This window comes from Venustampulla echinocandica (assembly GCF_003357145.1).
Source record: "Venustampulla echinocandica strain BP 5553 chromosome Unknown scaffold_0, whole genome shotgun sequence".
Classification (NCBI taxonomy): domain Eukaryota; kingdom Fungi; phylum Ascomycota; class Leotiomycetes; order Helotiales; family Pleuroascaceae; genus Venustampulla; species Venustampulla echinocandica.
Genome location: NW_022474205.1, coordinates 6,882,132 through 6,895,016, shown reverse-complemented (window position 1 = coordinate 6,895,016; position 12,885 = coordinate 6,882,132). Strand labels below are relative to the sequence as shown.

The 12,885-nt window shown below is 48.5% G+C and overlaps 6 protein-coding genes across 6 annotated transcripts; 2 read left to right on the top strand and 4 right to left on the bottom strand.

Moving 5' to 3' along the window:
* Positions 1-97: 97 nt before the first annotated feature.
* Positions 98-1,784, bottom strand: BP5553_02158 (uncharacterized protein; the record flags this gene model as incomplete). Its single annotated transcript, XM_032010781.1, has 3 exons — positions 98-604; positions 721-1,544; positions 1,667-1,784. 3 exons carry the CDS (start codon positions 1,782-1,784, stop codon positions 98-100), a joined length of 1,449 nt encoding a protein of 482 aa, XP_031874835.1.
* Positions 1,785-2,734: 950 nt separating this feature from the next.
* Positions 2,735-4,219, bottom strand: BP5553_02157 (Uncharacterized protein; the record flags this gene model as incomplete). The annotated part of the gene is made up of 1 exon (XM_032010780.1): positions 2,735-4,219. One exon carries the CDS (start codon positions 4,217-4,219, stop codon positions 2,735-2,737), a length of 1,485 nt encoding a protein of 494 aa, XP_031874834.1.
* A 1,132-nt stretch (positions 4,220-5,351) lies between these two features.
* On the top strand, positions 5,352-6,387 carry BP5553_02156 (putative alcohol dehydrogenase; the record flags this gene model as incomplete). Its single annotated transcript, XM_032010779.1, has 2 exons — positions 5,352-5,771; positions 5,833-6,387. The coding sequence occupies 2 exons, from the start codon at positions 5,352-5,354 to the stop codon at positions 6,385-6,387; spliced, it is 975 nt and encodes a 324-aa protein (XP_031874833.1).
* A 161-nt stretch (positions 6,388-6,548) lies between these two features.
* On the bottom strand, positions 6,549-8,003 carry BP5553_02155 (FMN-linked oxidoreductase; the record flags this gene model as incomplete). Its single annotated transcript, XM_032010778.1, has 6 exons — positions 6,549-7,156; positions 7,257-7,481; positions 7,597-7,642; positions 7,699-7,755; positions 7,814-7,892; positions 7,942-8,003. 6 exons carry the CDS (start codon positions 8,001-8,003, stop codon positions 6,549-6,551), a joined length of 1,077 nt encoding a protein of 358 aa, XP_031874832.1.
* A 663-nt stretch (positions 8,004-8,666) lies between these two features.
* On the bottom strand, positions 8,667-10,105 carry BP5553_02154 (Tyrosine--tRNA ligase; the record flags this gene model as incomplete). Its single annotated transcript, XM_032010777.1, has 5 exons — positions 8,667-8,900; positions 8,951-9,189; positions 9,235-9,301; positions 9,435-9,907; positions 9,985-10,105. 5 exons carry the CDS (start codon positions 10,103-10,105, stop codon positions 8,667-8,669), a joined length of 1,134 nt encoding a protein of 377 aa, XP_031874831.1.
* A 518-nt stretch (positions 10,106-10,623) lies between these two features.
* Positions 10,624-12,243, top strand: BP5553_02153 (uncharacterized protein; the record flags this gene model as incomplete). The annotated part of the gene is made up of 1 exon (XM_032010776.1): positions 10,624-12,243. The coding sequence occupies one exon, from the start codon at positions 10,624-10,626 to the stop codon at positions 12,241-12,243; it is 1,620 nt and encodes a 539-aa protein (XP_031874830.1).
* Between the last annotated feature and the right edge of the window lie 642 nt (positions 12,244-12,885).

Genomic DNA, 12,885 nt, shown 5'->3' with positions numbered 1-12,885 from the left:
ATCCATCCAGTAAAAAAAGAAAAGAGTCTGTGAATCCAGTCAATCATAAGTGTAGCAACGCCCTTCCCCCATTTCCCACCGCAGCACTAGCACAGAACTAGCCCAGCAATCTACCCTCCAAATGAACATCTCTCAAACCCGCCAAAACCTCACGGCTCTTCCACTCATCCGCATCACAATTTCCCTGATGAACTCTCTTGCGGACGTGGTCAAGTCTCTTCTTTAACTCGCTCTTAACCACTGCCGGGCCATTCCGACCTCCACGATAGGCTTCGAAGAAAGTACAAACGGATCTCGCACCATCAAGTTCTGCCTCACATGTGCGGTATTTGTGGGCAAGTTGACACTCATCGTCAGTGCATCCAGTATTAGTCATCTCATCATTGTAGGCCGGGCAGAGCTTGACCAGCTGGCAGCCTGAAACGGCACATGGCGTGTGGGAGGACATTGAGATGGGGCAGAGACCTTTAAAGCCAGCTGGAAGTGTTGAGATGATATGCTGTAGCATGTAGTCGGGGACGGAGTTGAGAGAGATGGGCGACTGAACTGGTCCTGCCGAGCTCGATGCAAGTGAGTCGTTGGCGCGGACGGGGGTGAAGGTTTGCTGTTGGTGATGCTAGTCAGTATTTGCAGAGCAAGAGGAAAGAGTACTTCTGAAATGTGCTGAGGAAGTAAAAAGTAAAAGATCGGATTAGGTGGAAGAAGGAAGGGGATACTTACGGCGCTGGGATCCAACTTAGTCTGAGCACCGGTGTAAGACAGACCCGAGACCGCACCCTGTGCATTTCTCATATCTACGCCTGGACCGAGACCAAGCTCAGGGGGAGGAATGATCTTAGAGGGGACGTGGTTGCACGAATTTGGATCGAGGCCGCCCCTGGAGATGACGAGCCTCAGCCGCTCAATAGACCGAAGGAATACCAGCTGCTGGTTGTTCTTCACAAGCACGATCTCCTCAAAAGATTTTTTCTGGGCTTCCCAATCCATCTTTGAGGCTTCATAACTCAGCTTGATGCCCTTCAGTTCGTTGCGGGCTTCATATAGTTCGCCGCGGACTCTATCCAGTCGGACGAAGAGCCCATCCTCTTTGGCAAGGAGCTCGCCCCGCTCAGCAAGGAGCTCGCCCTGCTCGGTCATGAGCCTGTCTCGTTCATCGAGGAGGGCATCGCGCTGCTTTCGTAGATCCTCGCGTTCTGATCCCATGGCGATGATCGCGTCGAAGATACGTTGAGGGTTAGCGTCGACGGCTTGTATAAGAGAGGCCTTGTCTACAATGTATGTTAGGAAAGCTTGTGGATCGTCTAGATTGAGAGCGTATTGAGCTCTAGAGCCGTAAGATGATAGATGAAAGGGGAAGATCGAAGCGTAGCCGCTGTCAAGAGGAAGTTCAACGTCCTGGAAGTTGGTGGAAGTGTTGGGGAATCTGAGGATGTTCGCGCCAGATCTATGGCCTAAGCTCTCGAGTGGTGGTGGAAGGGGTGGGAGAAATGGGTTGGTCTTGAGAGCGAATTCTTCGGCGGGCTCAGCTTCAAAAGCCATCTCAGCTTCAAAGGCGTATTAGAATGTTTGTTTGTTTATAAGTCTGGCTGATAGCGACTGGCGATGGTGGGAAGGAGTTCACCTCTCACCGAATCGCCGTGAGAGAACAAATAAAGACATTGCTTACAGGACATAATAGTCTGTGTATCCGAGTCGGTTTCAGACCACTTAAAGGGGAACATTGGTCCTATAGACCAGCGCCGGGCACGCGTAGGGTGCGGAGGGGTGCCTGGTGGATCAGACATTGTCTTCCACAGATCGGTCGCTAGCAGCTTGGTTCTAGGAAAGTATGAGAAACATGGCTATCATAAGATGCGAATAGAAAGATATACTTAATATCAGGCTTGTTGTGATAGCTCAGCAATGGAGCAAGTTCTGTGATTGACGCTTGACGGTTGTTGTCATGAAAGTTGTAGATCTCAAAGTTAAGTCGATAAATGCGGAAGGAAATATCTGTTTACCTTAGGCAATACAAGGCGGTCAAGATAATGAAGTAAGTACACTCACTTATCAGACCGCCTTCTAACTCTAGAGGTGAATAGTTACCGAAGGCAATTTTGGAGACTTATCACGCACAGAAGTAGAATAAAGCATATATAGTGACATGCCCAGATTATAAAGCTCCAAGCTATTTAAACAGGCTGAGGAACATGTTGTGAATTTATTTCAAGAAGTATGTAATATAGTGTCATCTTGGCACAGACGTTATGCACTTGCTGCCAGTAGATATAAAATGAAACAAACATCGTGGCTAGGGTAGAGGAATTGCAAAAGTATACAAGACGAGGAGTAAATGAAAATTGAGAATACCTAATACGTGGTAGGATTCAATGGGTTAAATCCAGCAGCGCATGTAGGATATTAGCACAGACCTTGTCTATGGGAAAGTAGCAAGAATATTACAGTGAAAAAGAGCAGAAACAAAGGGAAATGTGAACTCCATGAGGCGGGGTTTTAGCACAGTATTAGGAAACACAAGAGAGCCTACTCATAAAATAATGTAGCTCACTCGAGCAACTCATACACACAAGCAACCCATACAGAGAGGACCACGAAGCAATGATGACTTTGTTTAAAACTAGTGCAAATGCAGCTGTAATTAACCACTTCTTAAGGAGGGAGGGTATCTAACGCCGGTCCATCTATTCCAATGAAAAAAAAGAAATGCCAACATCCACCATTGCTCACTATCCATCTATTCAATGGCCGGGGCGGATTTGTTACCGGTAACCGGATTCATTGAATCGCTCCAGCTAAACTGGAAATCATGGCCGAGCTCCTTCTTCAGAGCCGCCATTACGGCGTCCAAAACGTTGTTAAAAACGCCAAAGCTGGCAGGGTTCTGCTTGTCATTGCCTTCGCCTTGGTACACACCAGTGCGTACCAAACATGTATTCCAGCCGTACATATTTCCGCCGACGATATCTGATGCTGGGTTGTCGCCAATCATATAAATATTTTTGGGAAGGTGCACCTCGTTGTGGATTGTCTCCATCCATGAAGTCATTACTTCATCCGCATACTTATACGTGGCGAGCTCGGGTTTGCCGTAGACAACTCGCTCGAGCTCAACTCCCGTGATGGATTTGTAAATAGTTTCCAAAGCTATGCGGAATGTGCCTTGCGATAGTCGGGGTGTGGGGTGCTCAGTGGGGCACAAGAGGTCACCCTGGGAGAAGTAGATAGGAATACGTTGTGACACGGGGTCCTTTGCCCGGGTCCCAAGCACACCATCCTCAGATTGGAGGAGATCCATGATGATTTGGAGGTCCGTGGCATAATCACGAGAATCGGAGAAGACCAAAATCGCGTTGATTTTGACTTTGCTGAAGTCCTTTGGGTTGGATGTCGCGCGTTGCTCAGGAGTGAAGTGCTCCCTTAATGGGGAGATTGTGGGATCTGCTGCATAGATGTCGTTGGGAACAATAACGTCTTTGAACCCATACTCCTGGGCCACCTCGCGGCACTTATAGCCCTCTCCACCCACGACGAGCACAGTGTTATAGTACCCAGCCAATGCCGACATTGGGGTATGTGACTGAATGAATTGGTCTGTTGAAATTGGTGATCCTAGGATTCCAGAAAGCTGCTGACATCGTTCAGCTTCCTTCTTCCCTGACCCGTTGGTGAGGAAGATGTGAGGAATCTTGATGCCGAGTTCGTTGTCACCGTTCAAAATCTCAAGGGCTCGCTTTCCTTGGGGAATCAGGCGGTCGCCGTGAACAAGGACACCGTCGATGTCAAAAGCGAATGCCATATTCTTGGCGGCCGCAGTCTTGACAGATGACATGTCCTGTACCTGGGATGATAGAATCTCCCTCGTAGGCTGGATGGGAGGCATGCCAGGTCGTGCTTGTTGCTCATCCGTCGGCATCGTCACCGAGGATAGTCGTGATGGACGCTTTAGCCGTGGGATTGGTAGTGAGGCTCCAAAACTATTCCGGGAACCTCGCCGGCCCGTCAAACTCAGAGAGTGCATAAGATTTTCAGACTCCGCCATCGGTGATCTTGTGGCTGGAATCTCAATGGCTCCAGAGGTATGGGATTCGGGGATCGGGATAGAGTGGTTATATTTAGAAGATCCATAGTCCGTGGATCTCTTGGGCAAATGACCTGCTGAGCCAGGTTTGGGACTTTTTGCAGCATCGTCACGGATCTCGTAGTCGCCGAAGAGAGACATGGTGTAAGATAAATGAGGAAGGGTGTAATATCGTATGTGATAATTTCAGTGTTTATGGTAATGATATCTGGTACCGAGCAAATAAAGTGTTCAAGGAGAGTGGAATGCTTTGAGACGAGATGAACATGAGTTAACGTTCCCCGTGGGGGGTGTCAGAGAGATATATCAAGAAAGTGGAATCACATGGAATCAGCAAATCATATCATTCAACACGCCAAGGACAGGGCTGGGAAAAAGACATAGAAAGATACCCAGCATGACGTACAGATCCATTTCCACCCGTCGCTGCCGATATGAAGATGGACTTCAAGGACTGGACCCCCAAGCCGAGACTGCTGGAAATCTGACTCGAGAGCATGAAGAACTCGTCCACTTAGTGCCCACTTGGGCTGCGAAATCAAATCTCCAGCGTTTGAGATGACGGGCAATATGGATCTTTTTCCATTCTAAAGCATGAAGTAGGACCGAAGCGGTGGAAGTGTGAAGTTTGGAGTCTGCAATAGGCGAAGGTTTAAGGGCTGACGCCGAGGCGCTACGCTAGCGAGTGGACATTTGCCGTAAAGTGATATCAAACGCGTCGATATTTTAAAACGACTTTTTAACGAGTTTTACCCGTCGGCCCACTCATGATGCAATATAGTTCTGTTTTTCAGAGCTCGGTTTCAACCCCGACGGTTGATTGGCTTCGAAGGAAATGACCAAAATGACCTAAAGCGGGTAACATCCACTTGGCACAAAAGCTCCATTCCCGGTATCCTCACAGTTTCTCGCCATTCTAACCGCTTTAACTGCGCTACGCAACGCCTTACGGCCCCTACTCCGTAAACCCGCGACGTCATACGAGTACTAGAGTACTACGTAGTGAACGTACGAAATTACTACGAGTACATTCCGTTGAGAGGCAGCGATTCTGCGATGCCCACGGCCCCACGAAGGAGGCGGGGTCGGAGGCGGGCACAGCGTTCTGTTGACACAGCACCAACCAATATTATCCCTGGCTTACATGGCAAGGGAAATGCCGTTAGTCGTGCTTTCTCCCTTCAATAGCAGAGAGTCTCCTCTAACCAGTAAATCTTCTATTCTGTGCCATCTCCAAGCCAATCTGAATATCCCCATACTGAATACCTAAAACATGGCCGCAAAAGCAGTCACCGGAGGGCTCCTCAAGCTCAGCAATGGCCTCTCCATGCCCGCGCTAGGATTTGGCACATTCGCCAGTGAGGGGAACAAAGGCGAAACACATAGAGCCGTCCTCACGGCGCTGGAGGCAGGATACCGACACCTGGACTGCGCCTGGTTCTACCTCAACGAAGATGAAGTTGGATCAGGAACACGGGAATTCTTAGCTAGTAACCCCAGCATCAAGAGATCAGATATTTTCATTACCACCAAAGTATGGAATCATCTACATGCGCCGAAGGATGTTGAATGGAGTTTGAAGGATTCCCTCAAAAATCTGCAGACTCCCTATGTGGATCAATTCTTGATCCACTGGCCAATTGCATCAGAGCCCAATCCAGACAAGACGGTGAAGATTGGGCCTGATGGAAAGGTATTAGAGATGCCCCCTATCTACAATTGTGAAATCGGTTTCTAACATCGAAAATAAATAGTACGTCATCAACAAGGCCTTAACTGAAAATCCGGAACCAACATGGCGAGCAATGGAATCCCTCTATGAGCAAGGCCTCGCAAAATCAATTGGTGTATCCAACTGGACAGAGAAAGGACTTGAATCCCTCCTTTCCTTCGCCAAGGTCAAACCCGCCGTCAACCAAGTCGAGATCCATCCATTCCTCCCCCAACAGGAGCTCATCGATTATTGCTTCTCCAAATCCATTATTCCCGTTGCATACTCACCTCTGGGATCACAAAACCAAGTCCCCGGCACAAATGAGAAAGTGTCTACGAATAAAGAACTCCTTGCTGTAGCGGCGAAAAACCATGCCACTTTGGCACAGGTGTTGATTGCCTGGGGATTGAGGAGAGGTTATGCTGTCCTGCCGAAGAGCTCGAATCCGGAACGTATCCGGAGTAATGCCCAGTTAGTTTCTCTAAGTGATGAGGATTTTGAGGCTATAAATATGGTGGCCGATCACCGGAAGACGAGATTTGTGAATATGAAGGATACGTTTGGGTATGATGTGTGGCCGGAGGAGAGCGCCTAAGCTGGGACTTTATTCTCATTCGCTGGACGAAAATAATACGGGTGGGACGTGGCCTTCAGAGGTTTGTAGAAATGCGGTGGGCTTTTCTGAAGCGTAAATTAAATTGGCCTTTTACATGGCTTTTATTCCTCACCTATCTGTGTAATCGCTGTCTTTCTCTCTCACAACCTCCTTAAACCTCCCTGATCCTCCCTAACTTCATCTAGTAAATCCATCACCTCCAAAAATGAATTACACCCCACTAACCTTGCCCTCTCCTCTTTGTTCAATAATGCCCCTTTTCCCCTCTGCCCCCTGTCGCTTCCGCACATCTCACCCAAATGGTGTACCACTAATTTAAATGGAATAGGCTCTCTGCTCACTTTATTCATGAAGGTTTCCACGACATCCCAGGTACATCCTTCTCCTTCTCGCTCCCCAAGCTCATACCCAGCTCCACGTGACCTGTCGAACAGCGCCGGATTCAGCAAAAGCCCTCGAGCTGCCATAACGCCATCTACGCCCGTATCTTCGGCATGGCGCAAAGCATCGGAGAGAGTGAACACATCGCCGTTCGACAGAACAGGGAGAGGCGTGTGGGAACGCAGGAGCTTGATTGCGTCAAGATTGACGGGATTGGAGGACGGTGTGCTGCGAGTCCGGCCGTGGATAGTTATAAATGAAGCGCCCGCGTCGGTAACGGTGCGGATGAAATCTATGGTATGGCGGAGGTCCGAGTGGACGCGGATTTTGACTGAGATGGTTTTTTGGGAGTCGTAGCCTTGGGATTCTTGGGAATGGTGTTAATTTTAATTTTTGATAACATGCTTATTGCCCTCAAAGTTGATTTGGGGCTGGGAGTGAGGGGTAGAGAAGAGAGAAAGCATTACCAAGAGCGTTTTTTGCAGCCTTAACCATAGATGCAACAAGTTCTCGCTTGTTCATTAATGCTGCCCCGAGACTTTCGGCACACGCCCAGGATTGTGGGCATCCGCAATTTATATCGATCCCGTTTACGTAGGGCGCAATAAGGGATGTGGCACGGGAGAGCTCCAGGGGCGAGTTGGCTCCGAACTGACAAATTGTTGGGGGTGATTCCGGCGATATTGTGAAATCTGATGGCTTAGTTAGTGCTGTATATAAGAATTATATTGAACGTGACGGAGAAGGGTCAAGATATGACAGCCCGAGCTGCTTGTAAAAGGGGGACGAATAGGGCCACGTGCTTACCACTTTGCCTTGCGAGCAGAGAGCGATTGAACTCTTTTGCCAGGATCTATCATTATATGAGCCGATTAATAAATATCTTGCAGGAAAGAACAGAGAACTCACCATCGGCGTCCAGCATAAATCAACACCATATTGTGCTACGGTTTCTCGGAATGCCAGCTGCAGGGTTTTTAGAACTTGGCTCTTCCATCAAATCGAGGAGAAAGCACAACAGTACCTTGCCATACCGCACCATCGGTGCCGCAGCAAACAGTGGCCGTCCTTCAGATTTTGCAATATCGAAGAGTTTGAGCGGGCTTTGAAATGGTTAGCTCTGTTTATTCACGTGTTGGGGGCGGGATGCACTTGATGTCTAGGGACGCGGGCAGGGATGGGGCATCTCCGCCGTCCTCTTTGATGTTGGGCATCTCGAAAGCTCTTGTTAGGAGGATTGTCCATCTTTAGATGCAGCTAGATTGGATAGGGGCTAGAGGAAGCCATGTTGAGGGGCGGAGACAAGGTCGAGAGTTGGTGAGCAAATAATGTTAAAAATTGCTTGATATGGCTTGGCGTGGCGAGAGATTGACGAGAACAGCAAAATCGGGTTTTCTGATTATGTATAAGGTATCAGGACAACAACAATCTGTATTAGCCCAATTTTTGTCTATTCACTGTCTATACAAGCACTTGGTATATTGATTACAATAAAGATTCTTAAGGGTGTAGAAGTTTTAGAGATATTCAACTATTGTCACCAGGGTCCAGTATTAATTAATTGTGATTTAATTCTGATATAAACCCGGAGGGGCCTCGTTTCGGAATGTGGTTGGGTCATAATTAAGCAGGTTGGCAAAACTTTATACCAGGATCCCAAAAGAACCCCCCTTTGGCCGCCTTTCTTTTTGGCCCAGCCTTACGGAGCACGACACATCCGCTGCAGGAATATTATTTCCACTGTAAGCCCCAAGCCTCTAAACCGTCATGTAAATACCTGCAGAGCTACTCGTCCACTGCTATGGGAATGGTGGTATGGATCACAAATCAGCATTGAAGCCCGCTGTACCGGCTGTTGCTACGAAGTTATATACACATTACACCTCGGCTTTTGCGGCTTTTATGTGTTCAGGTATCTGCGTTTTCGGGCGCCCAGGATGACCGGTGCCCACCTTCTTCGCCTTCTTTTCTTTCTTCGGCTTTTCAACCGGGGGGTATGCTTTTAAAGTGATTTCCTGCCATTCCTTTGATTCCTGGTACTTGGCTTGTATAGGGGCAAGAATGGCGAGGAGAGCCTGGGTAATCGCTGGCTTTAGTAGTTGAGGGTTCAGCTAGTAGGTTTTAGTATTCCCTCTACACTGGAGGAGATTGATAGCCATACCACGTCATTCCTGTAATCATTCTGTACTTCTTCGATGTTAGAGTACACCAGCGGCTCCAGACCATCCCGACTGCGGTCAACCACAAATTCTCGACGTCCTTTTAGAGCTGCGGCCGGGAGTAGAACGAATTCAACAAAGGCCAGAAGTCCATTTTCTTCGACGATTCGAGGGACGGCGAGAGATTTTCGTATCTTCTTGGCAACCACCTCGGCGGAATCCAAAATATCGATTTTGCTATCTGGTAATGCTTAGTTGGGCCTCGTCAAAGTATAAGGGAAAGTACCTGGGTCACTCGAACTCATTTTGCCTCCATTAATTCCCGGTACCATGAAGGAGAGTAAATGTGCACGCTATTATACCGTTAGCTTCAACCTTTGGGAGGGGGAAGAACTTGTTGCATACTTCGCGGTACCCCAGCTTAGGAAGCCACTCTTTGGCAGCTATGAACAATTTCCTCTGATCCATACCTTGTTGAAGTTAGACACGCCATGGTGAGTATATGGAAACTGGATCAATCGTCTTGCCTCCGAACTGAACATCAACGTCCAAATATTGTTCATCCAAGACTTGGAGGATGGGATACAGAAGGCCACTCAATGGTGCGTTACTCGACTGCTTCACGATTTCTGCGCCTGCCTTGCGTGCGTCATGCTCTGTGATCAAGGAGCTGAGCTTGTATACATCCATAATATATTCGGGATTCTTTTGGTAGGAGCTTCCGAGAACAAAACGCAGTTTTTCGGTCGGTACGCCTATTGATTCAAGCATGGCCGAGATTGTGAGTCGATAATATTCAGCACGTTGCTGTACGAGATCGAGAGGAGCTTTGAGGTTGTCTAGAAACCCGTGGATGTCGGCGAGTAGACACTGTATTTCGCAGCCCGCGGCGAGGAGTTGCGCGATCTTAATCATGGGCACGAAGTATCCACAGTGGATTTGACCCGTTGGAGCGGTTCCTAATAACCATTGTGCCATCAGCATAAATTACCCAGAGACATATTCCCCAAAAGGCGAGTGAAGATTGAAAACTTACCCCAATAAACTTTGAGGGGCCGACCCTCGGCCAACACAGACTCAATAATCTCTACATTAAGCACCTCAGAGAGATTCTCTTTGATCAGCGCGAGTTTGTCGGATGCAGTCGAAGTAGCCATGTTGAATTTGATGCCGCCGTGCGGTCATTCGAGTACGCAGTGTGTGCAGAATGCTTGAAGGAGGTCGCGGATAGGAGGAAGGGGACATAAACATCGAAGTACCTATTCTTCCAGTTGGTGGGGGCGGGGGTTTGATTTTCGAATCAAGCAATCAACAATTAATTTTGCCGTGAGCGGTGAGGGAAAGAGAAGACACGTGATCACCCCGCGATCCCCTGGCCTCAGGCTCGTCAGCCACCCAGAACGAGGCACCTGACGCTATGAGCTTTATTATTATTATTAAAAATGAAGAAGCATCGACGTGATTATCCTACTACAGCCTGAGGAATAAAGAATATTGCTGCGCCTCTTTGGGCGAAGGAAGCAGAGCGATGCTGTTAACAGCATAGCTTACCTACTGCTAGGTCACGGCATATAAAGACTTACCTTAGAAGATAATTCGAATAAAGAAATTAGTGTCAGGTTTGCATCTCTCAATCCCATCCTCCTCCAATCACTCCATCTTGGATTCGACAATCATGGATGACCTCACACCGTCTCAGAAAGCGCAGCTGCACGAGGTTGCTGATCTCATGCTCGAAATCTACCGCACCCTCGCACGTATGCGATACCTCGACCCTTCATGGATCTATGAGGGCCCTCACAATATTGATGATGTTCTCCCAAAGTATCATTCATGTGGCTTAGATGCCTCCGTAATCTACCTCTACAGTATCCTGCCTTATATAGATACGGCTGGGGCAGAGGGAGTGGACTTTTTCCAAGGCGGTCAATTTGCAGACTTCCGCCGGGAGGAGGATGTGGAACAAGGCCGTGATCCGTTCTATGCCGACTGCGAAGAAGAGGCTATGCGCCCGTGGATGACGCCTCTATCGATGCTAGGCAATCACCACAGCGTTATCATCTACGATGCTCGGAGGCATTGCATAGGAATTATTGATCAAGAGTCCTGCGGAAGCACTGATCACAACCTACGTGGGGCACCCACGGTTGCTATGCAAGAGACAAGTGAGGGTAAGAAAGAGGTAAGTGAGGAAGAGGTGCGCGAGGAAGTGATGAGTGAGGAGGCATGTGAGGAGGAGGAGGAGGACGACGACGACGACGACGACGACGAGGAAGATAGTGAAGGGGGTGAAGGACTCTACGATGATATGGATAGCCGGCCGGCTGGTGATGTCCTCCACGACATCGTCCAGTGGTACCACGAACTTATTGAGACCCCGGGGGGCGGTGAGGTCTCTGGGGGAGAGTGGGATGCAGAAATCGTCAAACCTTTGTACCGCAAACATGGCTGGCCCAATGCGAATTTTGACGGCGATGCTTTCCTAGTAGACCAGGCTCGTGCAACAGCCGCTAAGTTAGCCAAGTGGGTCTCAGAGGAACCGATACGAGAAGTGCAAAAATTCAAGGGATGGCTGAAAGATGAAGACCATCCAGCCATGCGGCAGCTGAGAGATAGACTGGCGGGAGCTAAAACGGACGACGAACAGTGGCTCGCGCGTTGGGAATTGTGGCAGGCGGAGCAAAGCAATCGATGCACTCTGAAGGAACTCCGGCAGGCAGAAGAAGCGAGCGACCATGCCTGTCCGGATGGACTATGCCAGAAGCCCGAAGAGCTGCTGCTGTGGGAAGAGAGGCAGCTGCGCGAGGACTCCTGGTCGAAACAGCGCAGTCTGAAAGCAATACAGCGGGAGGCTAAGCAAGTGCAGGCTGGTGAGCGAGACGGGGTGCCAGGAATTCAAATTAGGCTTCGTCATGCAGAGAAGCAAGTGGCAGTTTATCAGAAGGCGCATGAGGCCAGCCGTCTAGATGCTGAGCGTCTCTGTCCAGGGAGATCTTTCGCTGTTGGTAGAGGTGTCGAGGCCCTAGGATTCGACCTCAAAAAGAGGATGGAGTATTTGACTCGCTACATTGAGCAGTCGCAGCAGGAGGTCAGGTTGATGCGGGAATGGATGGCCCAACTGCCTGAATGCGCCCATCGAGCGAGACAGGCAGCCCAGCGTGCGGTTGATGGGATGGAGCAGTACATCGAAACTTTTATGGAACAGAGCCGTGGAGTGGCTCTGGCGTTGGAGAAATCATATGCAGAAGGGCAACGAGAAGAGAAACAGCACGACAAACATGACAAGACGACGTAGCTGAGCATACGTGCTAGTTTGGAGATTCTTATTCTACCAGGCATGATATTCCCTTGCTAGACTACAAATATAGTACAAGTATACAAGCATGTAAAAGTAGAAAGCAGAAAGCAGAAAGGTTAGGTATTGCTAAACAGTACCTTAAGTCTTTAACCAACGGTCGAGTATACCTACTAATAATTAAAACTTCCCCGCATCTTTAGTATTAACAACTTGCTACCAGCCTATTAGAACTAGAATTGGTAAACAACTTTACTAGAATCTATATTACTAATTAGGTCATATTGCGACTTTGCAGGATTCGGTGCTATTTTGTAATCATATACAAAGAAAAGGTGTATCAAACGATAGATCTAATACCTTACGAACGGATCAGGGTTTCATAGAATGGTTGTAGCTTGACTGTGTGAGGAATGTGCGCCTCTGTCGTTTTGTCGCCATAGCAGAGTTCCCGTTATTTAGAGTCACCTAAAGTGGCGTACTTGGCGAGCAGCTAGCTAAATAGGTATTTGGCTGCCGCCTACCCTTATAGTCACTTGACGCTCTCTAGCGTCAAGTATAGTATTTATATACAATATACTTTGCGTACTTGGCCATTAGCCAGCAAATATCCCGAGAACTAGTGATAGATATCGCCTAGGT